Source organism: Onychomys torridus, chromosome 11 (genome assembly GCF_903995425.1).
Source record: "Onychomys torridus chromosome 11, mOncTor1.1, whole genome shotgun sequence".
Lineage (NCBI taxonomy): Eukaryota > Metazoa > Chordata > Mammalia > Rodentia > Cricetidae > Onychomys > Onychomys torridus.
This window is the reverse complement of record NC_050453.1, coordinates 24,710,842-24,734,875: the sequence shown is the minus strand read 5'-3', so window position 1 is coordinate 24,734,875 and position 24,034 is coordinate 24,710,842. Positions and strand designations below refer to the sequence as shown.

At 40.6% G+C, this 24,034-nt stretch overlaps 1 protein-coding gene across 3 annotated transcripts in view; it reads right to left on the bottom strand.

Moving 5' to 3' along the window:
- Positions 1-13,830: 13,830 nt before the first annotated feature.
- The window catches only part of Uap1 (UDP-N-acetylglucosamine pyrophosphorylase 1), a 37,797-nt gene continuing 27,593 nt past the window's right edge, over positions 13,831-24,034 (bottom strand). Inside the window, exons 8-11 of one of the 3 annotated variants that reach the window (XM_036202462.1) lie at positions 23,055-23,243; positions 21,942-21,992; positions 16,182-16,248; positions 13,831-14,396 (exon numbers count right to left, since the gene is read on the bottom strand). In XM_036202462.1, the coding sequence (XP_036058355.1) occupies positions 14,304-14,396; positions 16,182-16,248; positions 21,942-21,992; positions 23,055-23,243 (400 nt within the window). In that variant the 3' untranslated portion in view covers positions 13,831-14,303. The remainder of the gene's footprint in view (positions 14,397-16,181; positions 16,249-21,941; positions 21,993-23,054; positions 23,244-24,034) is intronic. The other 2 variants (XM_036202463.1, XM_036202464.1) reach the window with 2 other exon arrangements.

The following is a 24,034-nucleotide window of genomic DNA, read 5'->3' as shown; positions in this document are numbered from 1 at the left end:
ACCCTTGCTGACCAGCCAGTCTAGACAGTTGACTAGCTCTAGGTTCAATGAGAGACCCTGCCTCAAAAACAAGGTGGAGACCAATCAAAAAAGACACTCAACATGGACCTCTGGCCTCAACACACATCTACACACACACACACACACACACACACACACACACACACATATAAACATGTGTACTAGAGCTTTGGTCTGGAAATATTGCTCAGAGGTAGACCATTTGCTTAGCATGCACAAAGCCCCAAGTTTGCTCCCAAACCACTAAAACAAAAGATTCAAATGAGCAGCCTCAAAACTAACTCTGTGAAAAAGAGCTACCCATTGGCCTCTAACCCGTTAATGCCTCTGGAGTCAGCAGGAGGTTGGGACAGCTTTCGAAAGGTATCACCTGTAATCCTCACTATTTTCCTCCCCATCTGGCAGCTGTCTGGAAACTCTATATTCTCAAGAGTTGTCTTTCCTTGACCTGACTCAGATTTCACTCCGTAGGAAACTATCTTTAACATGTTTATCAAAAACTTGCAATGGCAATGGTGTAACATTATAGTGACCTATGACAGCAACACACATTGAAACAAACAAGAAGCTGGTCAAAACACTTAATAGAAAAAAAAAAATGACTAGATAGTGATATAGCTATAATGGACATTGAAAAATTCCCCACTATTTTCTTAGGAATCTAAAAGACTCAAAACCCCCAGGCAGTAGCAACGCATGCCTTTAATCCCAGCACCCAGGGAGGTAGAGGTAAGTGGATCTCTGTGAGTTCAAGGCCAGCCTGGTGTACAGAGTGAGTTCCAGGAAATCCAGAGCTACACAGAGACACCATGTCTCAAAAAAAAATAAAAGACTCAAAACCAAGCCTGTAAGTATGCCTGGAAATGCCTGAAAACCATATCTTCTCAACTCTGACTAACAATAAGATACAGGACAAGCAAGAATTGAAGAGGAAAGGAGCTATTAGCAGCTGGCCAGCGCATTGAGCGTGTACCCCAACACTCATGGAATCACCAGCAGAAAGTAAAGAAACATTTGGTTCCAATTATCTCAACAAATTTCGCTTATGGCTGGCCACTAAGTTAACCTACCGGGAACACCAGTGGCCACACATGCAAAGAATGAAGACTATTAAATTAATAACAAGGAGGGAAAGGGGAATGTGACTTTCAGGATCATTATGTTGCATTATATTAATTGTCCAGCATTTTTTAAATGACTTACACACAACCAAAAAAAAAATAAGTCCATGTACGAGAAAAAAGGTAATTGATAAAAAATAGTCCCTAAGGAAGTCCTTACTAGCAAGGACTTAAAGCAGATATCATAAATATTTTCCAAGAAATAAAGAAAAAAAAACTCAGTCAAGATTATTGTGTGATATTTTGTTTGTGTTCTGACAAATAAAGCTTTGCCTGAAAATCAAAGGGTGGAGCTAGCCACTAGTAAACCATAGAGGCCAGGCAGTGGTGGCACACACCTTTAATCCTAGAACTTGGGAGGAGGAAGCAGGAAGATCAGGAGTTCAAGCCCACCCTAGGCTATACAAGATTGAACCAGTCTAAAAGAGAAACAGAGCCAGACAGTGGTGGTGCACACTAATCTCAGCACTAGGGAGATAGAGACATGAATATAAGGCAGATGGAGACAGGATCTTGTCCCCATTCAGTCTGAGGATTAGTAGAGACAGGATCTCCCCCATTCGGTCTGAGATGTCATAGAGTTACAAAGTCTCTAGTGACTGGCTTCTCTGATCTATCAGCTTTCACCGTTGATATCTGACTCTAGGTTTGTATTGTTAAGACTAATTAGGATCCTACTTCATCTGTTGCCCAATGCGGGACTTGAACCCACAACCTGAGATTAAGAGTCTCATGCTCTACAGACTGAGCTAAAGGCAATTCTGAAAACAAAGTCTTACCAAATAAGCCATATAAATAAGAAGCTATTTTTAAAATAATTAAATAAATCTTTTAGAAATGAAAGGTACTACAAATAACCAAAATTAAAATTTCATAGACAAGAAAATTCAGTTTGTAAAGTGTTTGAAAAAAGCATGAAGACTTGAATTCAATTCCCAGAACCCATCTGAAGAGAAGCAGGGCATATATACAGATGGTATGACCATATTACTGAAGAAACCACGCATTTTGGTTGCAGGACATAGAGAAATCAAAGTGGAACTAACCATGAAACTCCCTCCCTGCTGGCTAGCTTTCAGAGTACCAGAAGATGCTAAGCAGGCAGATGGGGGAGAAAAGCTATCCATCTTCTTCCTCAGCACTAGGCCTGCAGGCTACAACACTGACCTGCTTAGGAAAGGTATGTACACTGATGCAACTGTGGCATTACTGTTACAGAGTAATCAAATTACTTTGCTATAGTGAGGCCTGCCTATTCCACAGGAAAGAATTTGTCCCCAGTACTGTAACCTGGTCAAAAGCTCATGGCTGGGGAGACCATAGGCCCTAGGTGTGGGGAATCTACTATTGTTGTTTTGCTAAATAAGTAGTCATGATATCAAATGGCCTTCTAAATATTTGTTTTTTATACTCACAGACCTGAGCTACTCTCAACCTTGGTCAGAGAAGGTTTTGGGTTTTATCTTGATTAGCATTTCTATTGCTGCTACAAAACACCACGACCAAAAAGCAAGTTGGAGAGAAAAGGGTTTATTTGGCTTACACTTCAGCATTGCTATTCATCACTGAAGGAAGTCACAGGGCAGGATCCCAGAGGTAGGAGATGATGGAGGGATGCTGCTTACAAGCTTGCTTCCTCTGGCTTGCTCAGCCTGCTTTCTTTCTTTTTTTTCTTTTTTCTTCCTTTCGTTCTTCCTTCCTTCCTTCCTTCCTTCCTTCCTTCCTTCCTTCCTTCCTTTCTTTCTTTGTTTTTGTCTTTTGTTTTTCGAGACAGGGTTTCTCTGTGTAGCTTTGTGCCTTTCCTGGATCTCGCTCCGTAGACCAGGCTGGCCTAGAACTCACAAAGATCCACCTGCCTCTGCCTCCCTAGTGCTGGGATTAAAGGCGTGCGCCACCACCGCCCAGCCAGCCTGCTTTCTTATAGAACCTAGGACCACCAGCCTAAGGATGGAAACACCCACCATAGGCTGGGCCCTCCCCTGTTGATCACTAAATGAGAAAATGCCTTACAGCTGGATCTCATGGAGGCATTTCCTCAACTGAGGCTCCTTCCTCTCTGATGTCTCTAGCTTGTGTCAAGTTGATGCACAAAACCAGTTAACACAGGTTTTGTTATTCTTTATTTGTTGTGGCTTACAGCAATTAACACAGAGATTTATAACTAGTCAAAATGCTAAGAATAAATGATTGTGAGTGTTCAGCTCTCAACAAAACATCTATGTCACGTCTGCACCCAAGGTTCAGGGAACACTGCGGAAGCAAGGGTGGAAAGAATGTAGGAACTGAAGGGTGGATGTGAATGCTTTGCAATTGTTGTCTTCTGCGCATGACATAACAGCTGGATACATGAACTCACATTAGCTGTGGTTATCCACACAGGATCAAGGCTGTCAAAACTCCAGCATGGATGTGGTAGAGACATGGCTCCACCCTAGCTGAGAAGCTATTGGCCACTGGTAGCTGCTGGTGGAGGGAGAGGCATTTTTATTTGTGTGTATGGCTGGTAAGGTGCTCCAATGGATGGCCTCCAATCTGTGTACATGTGGACAGCACAAATTGTACTCAGTGGGTTATCTGGTTATTTTTATTTAAAAAAAAAAAGTCATGAAAAGGCCATAAAGTTGGAAAGGAACCATCTTGAGGGGGCGACCCACAAGGAACTGAAGGAAGAAAATAGCGGTACAATGGTGCTGCCAGATTCAGAGTGGGTCTTCTCTTCAAATGGTTAAACCTCTTTGGGAATGTCACTTTTGGTAGAGGTGTGTCTCCCAGGTAATTCCAAAATCCACTCACATTGACCATGAAGAGTGACCATCATAAAGTCTATATATTTTAAGTTTTTTAAGCCCAAGAGCCAACACTGGGAGATACCCCTGCTAAGCAGCGTGCAATTCCCTGAGAAGGATTAGTACTGAGATGCCACCTATCCTAGAGTACAGGGATGAAGCTCAGGGCTGAAGAGAGAGAATGTCGAAGAGACACGCAGAAAAGTTAAACTCTTCTCCTTATCCCAAGCAGTCAACACCTCCAATCCTACCTGCTCTGCCACGGGAGAAGTCAGAGCTACTTGCAAGAAGATTGTCAGCAGATCATATCAGAACTCAGGAGAACCAAGCACAGAACAGGGGAAAAAAAGGGCACTAATTTGAAAACAGTGTTTGGTGGAATATGTGCGTTGTTGCCCAAGGATATTGCCATCCAGATTCCTCAAAATCCTGCAGTAAAGTTGACCAGGACACACACCTCAGTGAATATACCTTCCTATTTTTTCTTTGGAGCTATGTCATAAATACAAATAATTATATAAATAAAACAAATATATTTATTATTTTATACATAATCAACTAATTCAAACAAACAGAAAAACAGAAGTCTGGAGACAAGAGGTGTGATCACAATAGAAGTACACAGAAGACACCTCAAGCTTTCACTGAAAGGAATGCTATTGAGTAAAGCTGGGCTGGGCACTATGCACATGAAGCAAAAACAGTCTTGTCCATAAGAATCATAATGGATTAAGAAAAAGCTACTAGAAATTAAATCAACATTATAAACGAGATTACAAGTGCCAAAGGATGGGCTGGAAAGGTGGTTCAGAGGTTAAGAGCACTGGCTGCTTGCTCTTCCAAGGGTCCTGAGTTCAATCCCCAGCAACTACATGGTGGCTCCTAACTATCTGTAGCGGGATCTGGTGCCCTCTTCTGGCCTGTAGGCTTCAATGCAGACAGAACACTGAATACATAATAAATAAATAAATCTTTTTTTTTTTTTTTTTTAAAAAAAAAAAGTTCTAGAGGGGAAAAAAAGGGGGTGTTTGAAATTAAAAATGAAAGTATTCAAAAATCAGAAAAAAGAAAAGATAAATAAAATGTTGGGAATGAGAGGGTGAGTTCTGTTGGTCCAGCATCCCCCAGGAACTCCAAAGGAAAGAAGGAGGAAAAGGAAGGAGAGGAAATAATTGGAGCAACGGTGCAGGTTATTTCAAAATCAAAAGACACGAATTTAACCCTAAAGGTATCAAGAAGCTGGCAAAATTAATAAAAACACCTCATATTGGTCAATTTCCCCATGAAACAAAATGATGTTCCAAGCTCATAGAGAAACAGTACACGGAGCCCCTGAGGTAAATCAGTATTATATTGAATTCTGAAGGGCAATCCTGAATCTAAAGAGCAAATCTTTTCTGAGCCTGAAATATTGCACCCAGAATCTCAATTAAATAAAGATATTGTGAAATAAGCACAAATTCAAATAATGTATCTGCTATGCATCCTTCCAGAAAAATGACAGGGGTATGTCCCATCATCTCAGGGGAGGAAGCCAAAACCCTACACAGACAAACAGATACACACGTAATTTTCAAGTAATAACTAAATCTTTTAAGAAGTAAAAAATCATAATCATATTATATTACTGGCTTGATTGTGGAGCATATCTATATAATCATAATCACTTATATGCTAACACTGTCTTAGTCGAATTTCATGCTATATCCATTTTAAGAAGATTCTAAGATAATAAAGGGGATGTAATAAATAAGAAAAGGTGTAAAAGAAGCCAACTCCTCATCTAAAAACACACAGAAAGTTAATGAATAATATCTATAACTATATTTCATAGAATTATAAATATCTATAATTCAATAATCTACCCTATTATTCCATCATTCCTATATCCTTTTCTTCCTTTTCATCACCCATGAATTAATAAATCATAATCCAAATGCCTGGAATACAAATGTGTGTACACGTTGATGTAAACACCTGTTAGTTAGCTTTCTGCTGGTGTGATAAAATGACAAGGACAACTTAGGAGGAAGATCTCCTTTGGCTCACAGTTCTGAGGTTTTGGTCCATGGCTGCTTTTGTCTGCTTTGGCTCTATGAGACAGAACATCATGGAGGGGAGCACAGGGTAGAACAAAGCTTCTCACCTAACTGCATCCAGCAAGCTAAGAGAGAAAGAGATAAGGGCTGAGGTCCCAATATCCCATTCAAGGGCATGCTCTCAATGATCTAACTTCTTTTCCCTAGGCCCTACCTCCTAAAGTTTTCCCTACCTCCCAATATCACCGAAAGCTAATGATCAAAGCGTCAATGCTTGGTCTTTGGGTGGTATTTAAGAACCAAACTATAATAATACTAAAATGAAAAGCTATAAGAATTTAAAGTGGGGGCCAACAATGTGGTCCAGAAGGAAAAGGCACTTGATGCACAAGGCCAATAAACTGAGTTCAATCCCAGAACCCACATAAAGGTGGAGGGAGAGAACCAACTCTACAAAGTTGTCCTCTGACCTCCACATGTTTGCCATGGCACACACACACACACACACACACACACACACACACACACACACACAGAAGGATGAGGATGAGGAGGAGGAGGAGGAGGAGGAGGAGGAGAAGCAGCAGCAGCAGCTGGGGGTGGCACATGCTTTTAATCCCAGCACTCTGGAGGCAGAGACAAGCAGATCTCTGTGAGTTTGAGGCCAGCCTGGTCTATAAAGGGGGTTCCAGAACAGGCTCTAAAGCTACACAGAGAAACCCTGTTCCCCCGCCCCAATAATAATAATACGTTTTTTAAAAAAATTAAAGTGGTCAGTCATTTCTAGAGAATAAGACTTCCGAAAGTAGAGCTTTGGTAGGGCAAGGGATTAGAATCTCTGATATCATTTAATTTTCTGGATGCAAAAAAATGATACATTCAATGAAATGACAAGTCATATTTTAGTTTTAATAAAATTACTACAACTTTTTTTTGAGTGTGTGGGGGGACGCTAGACTTCAAACCCAGGGCTGTGCAGTCTAGGTACTCTACCACTGAGCTACACCACCAGCCTGACCCTCCTCTGAAAAGGGCTTTTGCTGAAGTGAAATCTAGAAAAGAAATTCTAAAAAGGAAAGCTCACCAATTTGCATAATCCTTGCTATTTCTCTGTCAGAAGCTCTACCCTTCGTCTTCTTCTATGGTCTCCGCTATTTAAACCCCACTCAGAGTTGAGTTACTCTTGGTGAACAGTTGGTGCCTAAATCCTGACCCCGGCTCAGATCTAACATCTTGTCGGAACTGTTACTAACTGGAAGAGCATCCTTAAGGGATGCTTCTTTTAGAACCTCAGTTAGTTATATGCAAAACAAAGCACTCAAACTAAGTACTCTGGTCCCCTGCAATTGTGAGAAGTGACGCAAAGACACACCTGTGGAGTGGGGTGTTGGGGGAGGGTTAAGTTGGTTAGGGGTCGGAGGTGGGCTCTGGGAGGATTCATGATAACATTCATTGCTACAGTGCCAGAGACCACGGGTTCTAGGCCCAGCCAAGGCTTGAAGGCTATTTATTCATCTGAGCATTTGTTTATACTGCCCTCTGCTGCTCAGACATAACCCTTCCACGAGAGCCACAAAAATCCAAGGCCTGCCAAGACAACCACTCCCCCTCCCCTTTCGGGGGAGTAAGGGGAGAAACACCGCTGACTCACAGGAAATAGTCTATAGCAGTCAGAAGACGTGAAGAACCAAGCCTGCCAAATACATTCTGCTCAGGACTTCGAATATTACCCTCATATTTTATGTTTGTTCATGACGGGGCTTCATGTATTTCAGGCTCTCTCCAAGCTCACTATGTATTTGAGATCCTCCTGCCTCCATTTCTCAGGGGCTGTAATTACAGGTGTGCATCACCACACTGGGTATGATACCCTCATATTATTAACCTATTAACCTCAAGTTTTCTCTACACTAGTCCTCCTGGCAGCTGGGTATATTAAAAGTAGATTAAGTCATGAGGGAAAAGACAACAGCTAGATTGTAGAGGATTCCAGACAGTTCTCTTTAAAAAAAAAAAAAAAAAAAAACCAAAAAACCTATACACAGATGTGTCCAATCTTCTAGACATTATGACACAATGTTATCATCTACCAAGTTCAAGCAATCAAGTTACAAGCCCCTTCCCAATAGCTTTTGATTAATAAATGCTAATTGAAGGAGGACTCTTAACCTTTAATTGGATCTCATTTGAAAATGCATTTGAGTTGAGAATGGGCCAATAAACAAGGAGCTAGTCTCTCAGTTTCTTCTCTTCAAGGGTAGTCTCAGTTTTCCCCTGCAACCCGAGACACAAATTGTAGGTTGATTGTTTTTCTTCCAATCTCCTGTATTTGAGTTAACGAGATTTCTATTTGAGCATTTCCCATTTGTTCAATGAATGGGCTTGGGTAGGATCATGTGCTCTCAGGCCCACTCTTCTACAGTGACATTATTCTGACTAGTGCCAAGTCCAGACTGCCAAGTGCACTACTCTTCAGTATGTCTTTTATGAGCAGATGGACATGTGCTGAGAGTGTAGGAATCTTTCCCTTGAAACAATTAGATTCGCCTAAATATAGCCAGAATACAGCCCGATTCCCTCAAATGTTATTAATTATTCCCAGAAGTGCTCTGCTGTTACACACACACACACACACACACACACACACACACACACACACACACACACTTTCCTGATAACAAGGAAGTGTCACCCAGGCCAAGGAACAATAATTGGCCTTTGGCTGATGTCACATAACCTTGTCAAGAGTCCCATTATCTCACAATAGGCCAAGTATAGCCCTGGCCACATTGTCTGGCCCTTTCTCTTGTGCTATAATCCTTCCCAACTAAGATACCAAAAGCCAAAGCTTGCCAACTTGCCTGTTCCTCAAACTATTGACGGTGAAGTTCACCAAACTCAATTTTCATCCCTTCCCTTATGACTTTCCCATTCCCTCTTCAGCATACAGAGTTAAACTCTTGTAAAACACAACTGTTTCCTCCTGTTCCTCTTTGAAATTCTTTAGACTGTACTCAACATTTTCAGAATGCTGTTTGGATTGGACTGTGTGGCAAGGTTTTAGAGCCAGAAGACTTGGATTTTAATCTTTACTCTTCCATATACTAGTAATAAAATTTTAAGTTATTTGACTCCATCTTTGACCAATGAACTATAATGCATCTTGAAAGAAAAATGCATGAGGGGTAAGATATTTTTCTTCTTAAGTGAGGCATAGCTTCAAAGAATAAAAACAAATATTAACCATTTGGCTTTAGGATTTTTTTTCTGTGTATGTTTCCATGACCACTTCCCAAGTACATATTATTATGAAATATTCCTCTACATTGTCTGAATATATGTCTCTATAATTGGTTTAATAAAGCTGACTGGCCAATAGCTGGACAGGTAGAGGTTAGGTGGGACTGGCAGACAAAAGGGGAGGATGAAGAAGAGTCACCATCTCAGGAGTTGCAAGGGCAAGGAGAGGAAGCAGGAGATGAACTTGCCATACTCAGAAAAGGTACTGAGTCACGTAGCAGAGCATAGATAAGAAATATGCTATTCGCCAAGCATTTATAATTAATTATGGTGATATTTTATTTGTAATGAAATGTGATTTTATTTTTATATTAATAAAGTTACCTTGGGGTCAGAGCAAGCCATAGCAGAAGCTGGGTGGTGGTGGTGCATGCCTTTAATTCCAGCACTTGGGAGACAGATCTAGGCAGATCTCTGTGTGTTCAAAGATACAGCCAGCATGGAGACACACGCCTTTAATCTCAATACCAACCACAGAAGACCTGGAGGTCTGTACAGACAGGCAGTGACAAGGAGGTCATGTGGCTGGGTTTACAACCAATGAGAAGGCAGAACAGAAAATCTATATAAAAGACAGGACACAGGAAGTAGGGCTCTTGTGGAGAGGAAAGACAGCAACAGCAGTGAAGGGTAAGGTTTTCAGCTCTCATCTATTGCTCTGACCTCTTGGCTTTTAACTCTGCAATTGGCTCTGTGTTTCTTATTTAACAAGACGGTTACATCTACAATTAATGGTCTCAGTGTGGTTATTTCGGAATTGGCTGGCAGGACCAAAAAGTCCACCTACAGAGTATTTATAAAACCCGGCCAGTCCCCTGTGCTCCTTGCTCAACTGATATCCCTTTACAGGACTTTGCTATTCCGTTTTTTCTCTCATGAATTCATTTTGCCAATTCTTGATCATTGTATATTTGAAATAATATCATTGTTACAAGGTGAAGATTTCTCCTCAGTTGTCCTCAGAATGAAAGAATTCAGCCAAAAATTGGAGACAATTTAAACACAAATTTAGCCAAGCCATGATAGTACAGGCCAGAGACCTGAGCAGGCTGACACAGAGGCATTAGCATCCCAGGGGCCTCTGTGTTGTAAACTTCAAAAGTTTATTTAAATATTAAGCAGTAGGTGGTATACATTTATTTTCCTGTTAGAACTTAGTGATCTAAGCCCAACTTATTAAGCATCTATATTCCCACAATGATGAGTAGATGTTATTTTGTGTTAACTTCATTAGGCTACAGAAAGCCTAGAGAACTGGTCAAACATTCTTTTCCAGCATGTCTCTAAAGATGCTTGGGGAGGTGAAAGGAGGAGGAATGGAAGACATTGGCGTCTGAAACTCTGAATCAGTACACAGCAAAGATCAGCCTCATCCATATGGGAACTATGGGAGCCTGACAGTCCAAAAAGGCTGAAGAAGCATGCATTTGTTGTTTGAGCTGGGACAGCCATCCTCTCCGGCCTAGGATATTCCCAGTTTTCTGTGGGGGACTCACATCATTGGTTCTCTAGCTTGATTTTGGAATTATATCACTGGCTACCTCAAGACTTCAAGCTTACAGCCAGCAGGTCACAGACGTTAGCTTTTACGTCAAGATCCAATCTGTCAGGAGACATCTCTATATATAACCCTTGACAGCTCATCCACCTCCTCTCTGTCAGTCTCTGGAGCGGTCTCCCTGGAGAACCCTAACATGACAGAGTTCTCAAGGACCCTTGATGCCAAATGCCAGTTGATGATGACCAGTCGCTTTGCTCCTGGTGAACATCCTTCTTAGCGCTGAATTATCTTCACACTGTATTATTTGAATTTCCTCTTTCAATGAAATGATGTTTTGTTTTTCAAGACAGGGTTTCTCTGTGCAGCCCTGGCTGTCCTGGGACTCACTCTGTAGACCAGGCTAGCCTCAAACTCAAAGAGATCTGCCTGCCTTTGCTTCCGGTATGGTGGAATTAAAGCGTGCATCACCACTGCCCAGAAAAAATGAACAGTTAAAGAATGTACTTTGTACCATATTTTTTTATTCCTCTATTGTGCTGGATAAGTGATGCACACTTAGACCTCAATGGCTGACTTATGCATCACTTCTCAGTGTGCTTTTCAAAAAAAAAAAAAAAAAAATGGGGCTGCAAGTCAGGTGGTGGTGGTGGTGGTGGTACACACCTTTAATCCCAGCACTCAGGAGGCAGAGGCAGGAGGATCTCTGTGAGTCAGCCTTGTCTACAGAGTGAGTTCCAAGACAGAGCAGTAACATAAAGAAACCATGTCTAAAACAAACAAGAACCAAAAATGGGTCTGCAGAGGTGTGAACCAGAACTCCTGGGAAGCCAGCTGTGTGCAGGCTAACTGGCTAATTAGAACTTCAATGGTGTGGGAGGGTTGGAATGTTGCAGGTCCAGAACATAGTTACAATTATCTTTAGCCGCCTAGATCATTCTTCACCTATCCCTGTTTTAGATCTAACATCCTGTGACTAACAGATTTAAAAAAAAAAAAAAAAAAAAACCTTTGGAAAGTATTAACCTAACAAAACTCTAGTCTAACCAACCAAGAGGTTGCATAAGGCTTATAACTGAGATGTCTCTGATTCATTTTAATCTCCAGAGTATTTGAAAAGCACCTTGATTTACAACTTTCTTTGTTGTTACAATAAAAACATCATAAATACTTCTACATTGGAACATGAAATTTGGGGTCATCTAAATCTGTATTTCTGGGCTATGATCACTCATATTCGGCTCCCGTATAAATTCTCTCTTAAGACCTTTGAGGTAAAAATAGCCTTGCGTCAACAGACTGAACTGCAAAAACGCCTGTCTCAAGCAGTAGAAATCAGAATCCGAAGCTAATGGAATGGCTGTATTTTACTCTAGGTTATGCATGTTTTTTCTCGCCTCTTCTCCAGCAGAACTGAGACCAGACTCTGCAGCAATGAGTCGTCAAGAGGAAATGCTAGAATAAACTGGGGCTAGAAATAAAACCCCCCATGGCTAGAAACCCCCAAGCCTGGCGATGGAGGTCAAGATTGACAAGTCTTTTGTTCATCTTCCAGCAGATGCCACAGAACACAGCCCCAAGCGTGTATGTGCATTGTCACTACCAATCACATTATCATAGTGAGAGCTGTGTGGACTGAAGTAATTATTAATTCTCCCATAAATCCTGGGCTGCCGCCGAATGGTTCCAACTCCTGTTCTAGAAACACTTAATCCGGTTCTGCATTTTCTGAAGTTGAAGCAGGATTTAACCAAGAATTGCTTGTGGTAAGTGGTGCTTTTCCTCATAATTTCATGTCTCAGAGGCTATCTGATGTTTCCTTACTTGATATCGTTCCTCTCTAATAAACATGTTCTATGCCGCCTTGTCCCTGGGATGACTGGTAAACTAAAAAGACACAAATAAATGACAAATCAATCTCAGAAAAACTGAGAATGGATCCCACACTTGGGTGCAAAAACTCAATCCATTTTCATTTTGTTCCATAAATCTCTTGAAAAGCTCAATAGATAATAGCAAAATTGGGCTGTTGATGAAACAGAAAATATACTAGATATACTATTTAGACCTTAGTTTAAAAAAAATGCATAAGCTCTGTAAAAAAATGACAATTAACACTGGATGATGGTGGTATACGCCTTTAACCCCAGCACTTAAGAGAGGCAGAGGCAGGTTGATCTCTGTGAGTTTGAGGCCAGCCTGGTCTACAGAGTGAGTTCTAGGACAGCCAGAGCTGTTACACAAAGCAACCCTGTCTAGAAAAACTAAAACTATAACAAAATAACATTTAAGGGTTCACACAGGGTCCATCTTATGGTAGCTTATTATTGGAACATAAAATATGTTAGTCTCTAGATACAATTTCTAGATGTTAATTGTTAGGGTTTGTTTTGTTTTGTTTTGTTTTGTTTTTGAGACAGGGTTTCTCTCTGGAACAGCTTTGTAGACCAGGCTGGCCTCCAACCCACAGAGCTCTGCCTGCCTCTGCCTCCTAAGTGCTGGGATTACAGGTTTGTACCCCCACGCCCATCTGATGCTCAGAATTTTCATGCAAAGTGAATTTTTAGACACAGAGAACCTTTATCAACAACTATGACTTATTAAAGATTCACATTTGCCTTTATTTTTCAATCTTCTAATTAAAAAAAGAAAATCGGAATTGCAGTGATGAATTTGCTAAGTTTTAGGTGCTACAAAATACTGAGGGACACTAAAGTAAGCAACATGTTTTTCAACCTTGAATCCTGGCATGCTGGTTGGATGAGTCCTCCTATGGGAGATACTCTGTGCATTTAACAAGGGATCTTGTTGGTATTAGTAGTATCATCCATCCCTCCCGCCCAGCCAGGTACCAAAAATGTCTCCAGACATGGCCCAGTGCTCTTTCCAGTGGGCTGGGGGGGACATCTGTAGTAGAGAGAAACTAAACTATAAAGTGACAGAAGACAACATCCAAAGTCCTGTTGCACAAAGCTGTGAATGCATCTGTTTGTTTTTATGCATTATCTCTAAAGTTCTCCCAAGTTTTTTGTTTTGCTAATAGAATTTTCTCAAGGTACAAATAATTCCCAGAGACAAGAAGATAATTTTATTTTGTTGTCCAGTTATTTCCTTAAAAAACTTTAATGCTCGATAAAATAAAAGTTCAGTACCATAGAAACCTTTGGAGATGTACAATGACTTATTATCGCTATGTACAACTTCAAAACCAAATGCCTCTAGCTCCAGATGAAGTCACGCTCAACATCCCAAACAGAGTCAAGCTGAGGAAGCTTCTGGATAGCCAATGTGAGCCTTGGCTTGAAGAACTCATATAGTTAGAAAATATAAATAAGACCTTCAATGAGTTGAGAATCATGACAATGCTGTCTGAAGTCCAGACATCTGGGAAGTTTGTATTGTTTATCAGACACCAGCAAGCAAAATGAAACTCTATGAATATCCAAACTTCAGTCTTCCAGGAGAGGGAGGTCCCACAGGTTCACAGTTGGTCTATCAAAAACAAAGGTTCCTCATGGGGCAGAGCTCACTGTAGGATTCATATGCCATTCTTCACCAGCTCATGAACTCCATTCTCATCGATGATTAAAGGTGCATGGAACTCTTTATCTGCCACATAACCTTCTAGCCCCTTAAAGAAGGATTGAAATGAAGCAGTCAGAAAAGTAGCAGGTGTTACAGAACATTACTTTAACTACATAAAGATGCATTACATTTGTTTATGTTGCAGAACATTACTTTAACTATGTAAAGATGTGTTACATTCATCTTTGTTGCATTTGTTTAACAATATAAAAATGTGTTGCTGTTTCACCTTGCCTGCCTAAGGCATCTGATTGGTCTAATAAAAAGCTGAATGGCCAATAGCTAGGCAGAAGAGGGATAGGCAGGGTTGGTAGGCAGAGAGAATAAGTAGGAGGAGGAATCTAAGAAAGAAGGGGAAGAGAACGAGAGAGCAAGAGGGAGACACCCAGGGCCAGCCAGGCACTTGAGGAAACAGTGAAAGCAGGACATATAGAGTGGAAAAAAAGGTAAAACATCCCAGGCAAAACAAAGATGAAGAGAAACAGTCTAATTTAAGTTGTAAAGTTAGCGGGATAAGCATAGGATAAGGCCAAGCATCCCTAACTAATAATGAGTCTCCAAGTTATGATTTGAGAGCTGGTTGGTGGCCCAAAAGAAAGCTTGCTGCTATAAGCAGGTCTTTGTCCCTCGACACTGGCCTGGTGGGCGCACTAAAGATTTAAAGTATGAATGCCAAAAGTTGGTTGAAGAGAAAAATTTTAAAGTCCACTGTACATATTTTGTAGACTAGACTTAATAACTGATTTATGGAAGCATAAGATAAATACCAAATAAAAGTTATTCAAATTTCTTTCTTTTTGGTTTGTGCTGTTTTATTTTTTATTTTTTCACTAGTATGAATGAAACCCAGAGCTCAGAACATACTAGCCCAGTGATTACATTTCTACATTTAGTAAGATGCTAATCGTTCATTCCCACAATCATCAGTAAAAACAGTTAATTTTCTAAGCAAGATAGCTACCTCTGCTACTAAAGTAAGTAAAGAGAAACTCCAGGAAAACGTCTGTAACCAGAACAGCGGGGCACTTCAACTCCACAAGTCTGTAGGAGTCAGTGCTAAGTAGAAACAAAGCAGACAGACAGATATCTGGGGAACTGACCCTGCAGTAGAAAAGGCAGCCAAATGATTACACAACACTTGGTTCATTTTAAAAGCCTACAGAGGCTAATGGGCAGGTGAAACATACTATACATTATATACTTCTGCTAATGGCAGTAGTTCATTTAGGACTAGACCAGCGGTTCTCAACCTTCCTAATGCTGCGACCCTTTAATACAGTTCCTCATGTTGTGGTGACCCCAACCAGAAAATGATTTTCATTGCTACTTCATAAGTGTAATTTTTCTGCTGTTATAAATCGTAATGTAAGTATCTGATATACAACCCCCAAAGAGGTCACGACTCACAGGTTGAGAACCACTGGTAGAGATGAACGCTACAGCAGAAGTTATCAAGAATTCAGAAGAGACACAGCTCCTCCTGCTCACTCCTGGAGGAGCTCCGCAGGAAAACAGTGCATGCTCTGAAAACAACTCTACTGCAACCGAAAGCAATCCCTGCTTTTGTGGAGTTTTCTTTAAACTGGTAAATAACAATACGTATTCACGGGTATATACTGTGGCACAATCCACCCTACTTTTGTAGAGTTTTCTTTAAACTGGTAAATAACAATACATATTCACAGGTATATACTGTGGCACGATCCACATGAGCTAATCAACATATCCACCTTTTCAAATACTCTGCACTTCTTGCTAGTGCAAACATTTAGCTGTTTGGAGACACACAGTACTTTGTAACAGAACAGAAGGGAAAGTGAAGCAAACTTACTTCTCCAGCATAGGAGACAAGAGGAGAGATTTCACACTGGATTGGGACATCGTTGGCATCTTTCAAGCTAAGAAAAATACATATGCATGTTAAGATTCTGCTTCCCGTGTTACCTGCTACTATGAGAATAAAGACCATAGTTTTCCTTTGAGAAGCTTGCAAGTAACAAAATTCTAGTTAAAGAATGGAGCCCACCCTGGACCCTATTCTCCACTAAATTCCTCGAAGGTTAACACATTTTCATGGTCAGATACAAACTACTTGACCAAGTACCTATAACCACTTCCAGCTCTTTATAAACTACCCTCTTACATAATCTCATTTCCAATTTCAGAAAGTTAATTTAAAAAGGGACTACTGATTAGACATATACTATGTGCCAGGCCCACTGCTAGGTCTCTTGAATCCTTCATATTTATTTTAATTCTCAATTAAATAAAGCACAAACTTGCAAGTCAGATGCTAATGTTGACAAATACTCTAGAGCTGCACTGTCCACACAGTGGCCACAGTGCTACTTAAAATGAAAATATTCAAATTAGTTAGAATTTCAACCTTCAGTTATCAGTCATAATAATTACATTTCAAGTGCTTAGGAGCCACAAGTAGGTAATGACAACCAAACTGGACAGCATGGATAGAAAATATTTCATTCCCTGTTCAATGATAAGGACAAGATTTTCTTATACAATCTATTAGCTCAGTTAATTTATTAATATGTCTCAAAATACTTATGCTACCAAAAATCTCTTTTAAAGTATTAAGGCAGAAAGTGCCTTAATACTTTAAAACCCAGAAGGACAAACATGGTATGTAACTCGCTCTTAAGTGGATTCTATATATAAAGCAAAGAACAATCAGACTGCAACCCACAGAACCAGGGAGGCTACATAGCCAAGGGGACCCTAGGATGACTGTGGCTTATAATAAGTTTTGGTTTTACTCAATCACTGGGCAAGCCTCAGTGAAACATTTCACTATTAGGATAAGAATTTGTACTGTATCAAGCTGATAATAGAAAAATAAAATAAAGTTAATAATAATAATAATAATAGTAATAAAGAAAGTACCAAGGCAAAGTCAAGGACAAAGTCATCATCTGTCAATTCTAGGTCACAATCTGATATCTAGACATTTGGAATTCTGAATTTGTAGATAATCTAACATAAGTCAATAGTGTTTTCCTTATAGTCAGTCCTTAGAGAGCTGTGCTATTTGTTATCTCAAGAATCTTGCCAACAGTAGGTTCAGAACATAGCTCATCTGGTAGACTGATATGCCTACCATGCAGGAGGTTCTGGGTTCAATCGCAGCACTGCATACATCAAGCACAGTGCTGCATGTTTGTAGTCCCAGCACTCTGGAGGTGAAGGCAGGAGGAGATCAGAAGTTCAAGGCCAGCCTGGACTACATAAGGGTGTGATAATGGCACTCTTGATGGTAATCAGTATTTCTCTAACTGGACTGATTGTCCACTTAACAGGGGGTAAATTATACCTGGTACTGGAAAAGTAGCCAATCATCCAGGGATAGTGAAGACATGAACCTTAGAGGAGACGTAACTACCACCATTTTACTAAACCACCATAATTCCTAGCTATATTCTAAATATCCATCCTGTACTCACAGATAAGTATAGCTCTCGTCCCTCACCAAAGCTCTCTATGCAACAGAAGGAAGGCATTATAGGACACAACTGGTCAAAATACAGAGAAAACGTGATCATGGGGTGCCCTGCCTCAATTAAGAGGTCTATAATAGAAATCCACCACCAAAAGAACACCTCAGAAGAGGGGGCAGAAAGACTGTAAGACCCAGACTGGAGAACTGCTGTGAGAGTGCATTTCCTACAAAGGACAGGGAGCTGCACGCATGAATCCTCAACAATGTGGGCTAGAAATGACAGGGAGCTGCATGCATGATTCCTCAACAATATGGCTGCCTAAACAAGAGCTGAAGAACAATACCAGTAGACATGCTAACATGAAAGGGATAAATCTCACCTGGCCCCACCCCTAGAACAAAAACTACAGAAAACAAAGGAATGCTGAGAGCAGAAATAGTCTCCCCCAAGAATGAGCCCTCTAATTGGCTATCTAACACCAAGAGGTCCGCCCTGAAATAATAGACATATGATTTATATGTCTTGATATATATTAACAAGAGGCCATGATTATGAGAGAAACCAAAGGGGGATGTGAGATATGGGAGGGCTTGAAGGGAAAGGAAAAAGGAAAATTATGCAAGTATATTTAATTTTTAAAAGATTAAAAAAAATTTTTAAAGACTTTTTTAAAAAAGGAGAGAGGGAGGGAAGGAGGAAGGGAAGAAGGAAGGAAGGAAGGGAGGGAGGAAGGGAGGAAGAGAGAGAGAGGGAGGGAGGGAGGGAGGGAGGGAGTCAGCCAGCCATATGGAACATGCCTATAATCCCAGCACTTGAAGAGGCTGAGGAAAGTAGATCACTAAGAGTTTGAAGCCAACAAGGGCTGCATAGCAAGAGCTTCTCTCTTAGAAACAGAAAACAGTCAGCAACAATAGACAGTACACACAAAACCCAATCTCTCTGAATCCTCAAGCTAAAGATCTCTCCTCTTCCAAGAATGAGTTCTCAAACTGTGGTAACATAAATAAAATCAGAGAGTTCCTAAGGCTAGTTGGAGGCCAGTCTTTCTCTCAGCTGAAGGCACCCAAGGAACTCTGGCCTGCTCCAATGTCCTGCATCCTGAGACTGCCACACAGGATGAGGTGCTATGGATTAATGGAGAACTTCCTTTGGATTAATCCAAGTTATCCCAACTATGGTCCCTCTGACTGTAAAAATCATACCCATCCTCCAAAGTTCAACACAAGCACCAACATTCCCTTGCCATGTCTATTCATTTCAGAGTGACTGCTGCTGTTCATTGATAAATTAAATATAGTGATATCTAGAAACCCTGTCTCCAAGACTAAGTAGAGCTTATGCCACATGCACACTGCCTGATACCATCTCTTCATTTCTATGGCTATGTGCCTTGAATTCCAATAGGCTGTCAGAAATGACTATTTCTCCTAGATATGGTGCTTTAGAACCCAGGACACTGACAGCAGCTGCAGCCTGTGAGCTTGCTGGATATATGACCAAACAAACTCCACAGGTAAATGGCAGTCTAGTATCAAGAAATGAGACATAGGTCTCCCCACATGTGTGTCACATTCTTATGACAAGGGGCCTCTGGGGAAGCACAGTTATACTAAACCAAGAAGGGAAATGAAGACCTATCACGTTGATAAGATGCATAGAGCCCAGTTCCAGTTCATCCCCTGAAGTATTCAGTTCTCATGATGAGAATGTAGTTTGAACCCAAGAAACAAATAGATAACTAGTCTGAATATCTAACTTCTGTTCCAGACATGCAGTGGTAGCCTTTGAATCCAAATGGGAAGAAACCAGGAAAACGGACTTCGATAGCCAAGTTTAGAGGTCCTGAAGGAGGAAGACAGAAGTGGCAATCACCAAACACAGACTCTCAGCTTACAGGTGAAACAGCCCAATAACAAACTGGTCCCTAATTGCCTCACCAAGCAACTTCTTAGTAGCTAATGGTAAGTGAAGATGAAATGTAAAAACATCACTTTTTGCCAAAGACTCCACATCCTTGTTTCCACTCTTCAAAGTGATTCTCTCTCCACATGAAGTAGTTCCTTTTCATAACTCTTTCTTCATTTTTATTTATTTTTGGGGTGTGTGTGTGTGTGTGTGTGTGTGTGTGTGTGTGTGTGTGTGACAGAGAGAGAGAGAGAGAGAGAGAGAGAACACGTACATGGGTAGGCTTCCCACAGTGTATATGTGGTGGTCAGAGGACAACTTTGCGGAAGCCTTTATGTGGGTTTCAGGAATCAAATTTAGGACATCAGACTTTTGTGGCAAGTACCTTTACCCACTGAGCCATCTCAATGGCCTTCTCCATCTCATTTGCATCCTTTGACACTGAAGATTTTTAGTAGGAATTTCTTATGAATCCATGATGTCATTTGGTTTGATTATTCTACAAAAAAGGTAATGGGAAGAAACACTAAAGAGCTGGGCACAGTGGCACACGCCTTTAATCCCAGTACTCCAGAGGTAGATACAGGCAGATCTCTGTGAGTTCAAGGACAGCCTGGTCTACAAAGCAAGTTCCAGGACAGCCAGTGCTACACAGAGAAATCCTGTCTCAAAATAAAAAAAGAACAAGAAATGGTAAAGAAAACAATCCAAATAAGAATGTTTCTGGATCTTAACAAAAAAATAGAATAATGTTGCTTTTAGCTATATCATTAAAAAACTGTTTCATTTTTAAGGTAACATTATGGTTCAATAAGGAAACTCAGAATCAAAGGCATATTTCCTAAATTATTGAAGTAGCTTGTCTACATATTAAAAATAATGGATTCAACAGAAAATGATAAAAGGCTCTGTGCCCCAGCTCCCATGGTGTAAGTGACAACAGTTATCTATGACTCCTGGAGAAAAACAGACAGATCTATAAGATGAGATCCCTTTCTTGTCTGCAGGCCTTGTCCCCTGGGCAATGGGTAGCATGACAAAAAGACACATGGATGGAAAGTGTCATCAAGAGTGGCTCCATTCTGAGACAATTTCCACCTCTAGATTCTTTGCCCTAGACCTTGTTCCAAAATTACCTGAAAATCTTAAAATCCAAACCAAATCCAGTGTAACTTTTAAATGTATTTGTTTTTAATTTGTATTTTATGTGTACAGGTAGTTTGTCTGCATGTATGTCTGTGCACCACGTGCATTGCTGGTGCTCAGCACCCAAGGAGCCCAGGAGATGTGAGAGCTCCTGGGACTGGAGTTATGGATCGCTGTGTCCTGCCTTGTGGCTACTGAGAATTGAAATCCAGGTTCTCTGCAAGAATAACCAATGCTCTTAACCACTGCGTCTTTTCTCCAGCCTCTAAATCCAGGGACTTTTAAAGGGCAGCAAAAATATCAGCTGACCTTTTAGCTATAAAGATAATGGCAAAAATAATACAAAAACAACAATACAAAATCTTTTCAGTAACCAGATGAGAGAGGTTATACTATTTCTAGCTATAAAACGGACTGCTGATAAAGAAGAAAATATATATGCTTTAGAATCAAATTAACTCACAATGATGAAAACACAGTGACCCTAGCCACATATGGTGGTATGTGGCCATCATCCCAGCACTTGAAGGCAGACAGGAGAATAGAGTTCTAGGCCAGCCTTGGCTACAAACCAAGACCCTTTCTCAAAACAATAACAGAGCCAAAAAAAAAAAAAAATGTACAAATAAAATAAAAGATGTCTTCTCCATATTAGAAGCTGTTCAGTGTCAGGAGCAGTCAACCTCCATATTAAGAGCATATACATTGAATTCAGTAAAACTCATTACAGAATGCTATTTTCATCTACCTTATCCAAGAAGGGATATACTAGGATCCAACTTTGTTCTCCCTGCCTGTAACCTGCCCTGGGTCCCAACACCTGTAAACATGTCATTATGGGCTCAAACACCCATGCTCTGATTCTTTAGTAAAGCATGCTCCCCAAGTCCTGCATGCACCGATTCTGAGTTAGTGTTATCCAGATAGATACCTGCCACCAGGAAAGCAGCGCACCCACACCAGAGCTTCAATCATCCACCCTCCAGAACCCCAAAAGACAGAAGAACACTAAACTACGATGCCAGTTAGTAGGGAGAGAAGCACAGCCCCATCACCATGCACTGCACGCAGGCTGGTATATTTACTTGTGATTGACATCAGCTGTGATGGTCTCAGACTTTCCATTTGTAGCACTGCTATGTAGGAATAAATAAGCATTAATGGGAATGAAAACAAATAATAACAATGAAGTGGAGCTGCAAAATATACTTAACCAGATGGCATGCCCTTATGGTAAATCATAAATGTGGCACTATAAACAGTTAAAAAACTAAATTAAAAAAACCAAACTCAATAACCAAAGATGAGCATGAGAATAATGTGACATGTCACAGAGTAAGCTTATTGACAAGGCAGAGCCTACTGTAAGTGGCCTTGACTAAGAGACAATCAGCACCATTTCTTCTTGTAGAATCCGTCATGGGATAGTGCACCAGTGGTCCAATGTTTGAGCTTTCTAACACTTCAGTGCATGCAGCAAGAATTTTACCTCTTAAGAACAAAAATTAAATGACAAAATAATTCACCTAAGTACAAAAACACAAAAGTTTTATAAAGGGACATTCTAGGTGCCAGTGAGTTTTATAAACTCACAGTGACTAAGATAAAGGATTTAGGTTAAAAGTCCTTTATCTAAAATTAGAATAGCTCCAAGTACAGTTTTTCTTATCCTCTGAAACCCAAAACATTTCTGAAGTTTGTGTATCACAGAAAGTAATGGGCATTCCCTTCCCTTCATGGCACCTTCTCTAGGTCATTATAAGAGAATGTTCCAGACAACTTGTAGGTGAGAAAGTTCTGGCAGGTCTCAAAAATAAGCAGGGCAGTAGAAACAACTTCTGTGGCTAAACACCTTGCCTGTGGTACAGTGTGCTGCTAATAGCATTAGCCACATAACATACAAAAATATCATCTGACCATTATTCAGTAGAAATTATTTCATTGACACAATGAGGATGCTCAAAACAAACCAACCAAAAACTGAGAGCTCTTCCAGAGCTTCCTCTTAAAGAGAAGTGAGGCTGACATTCCCACCGTAATGGGCAAAGCTGTGGTCACCTTACATCAGTAATTACTCACACAGTGATACTTTAAAAATAAGTAAATAAACAAGAAAAGATCTAGGGATACATCAGACAGAAGAGGAAGAAGTTCAAAGCAGTACATACACACCAAAGCAAAGACAGTGAGGGACTTACCGGGGAATTGCTGGGAGGCGTGAGCCATTTTCATCTATGAAGTGTCCCCCCGCATTGAGGACCCAGCAGTGATGAAGGGACATCAAGGCATGCCTCGCAGTGGTCGGGTTGTCCTTCCCATTCTGACTGTCCGCATTTTTGAGAGGAGAGAACTCGTCTTCCCGTAATACTTCATACACCACAAACTTCCTGGAGTGGAGCCACAGAGACTTCATTCATAGGGAATACAACCATCCACACAGCCTCTGATCCTTCCCAGCATGCCTAGCCTTTGGGACTCAGTGACTAGGCTTCTTCAGCCAATTCTAAGTAACACAAATAGTGCTTATTACTAATCCAAAGAGAAATGGAACTTTTTTCTCCATTGAAAAATGAAAACACCTTTCCACAACACTCATTTTAGGATGAGAAAGAAAAAAATTCATGTACAAAGATCATATCAACATCTATTTGGAGGGCAGATTAAGAGACACGGAGATCAGGAGTTCAAGCACACCCTGGCTAGTAGCCTGGCCTACACAAACCCTGTCTGAAAACAACAGAGTGAAAAGGAAGACACATGGTTGTGTAAGAACAATCTTCTACAACTAATCTGTTCACTGCATTTTCATATTGGCCAAATTCTAAAAGATGTATCATCAAACATGTGATCTTTATATAGTCTAAAGAGTCACGCAATTATAGGTCAGTTATGCTAAACAAAGTTGGTCAACTATATTAATCTCTTTAGTCTCTGAGTGAAAAACAAACAACTTTAATGGCTTTGCAACAGACCTAAATAGCGGCAGTTGATTATTTTGAATATTCTGCTTTCAGGCAACTCAGACCACAGCACACCTGGCGTGGTAGCTTTAGAAGACTGGAGAATGACTTTAGACTATGCTCTCGTCATCAAGATGTCTGGATGAAACAGACACTCTCAAGTGATTCCCCGAGCATGGCTTCTTGGCTAACAGTAAAAAAAGCAACATTTCAAGGCA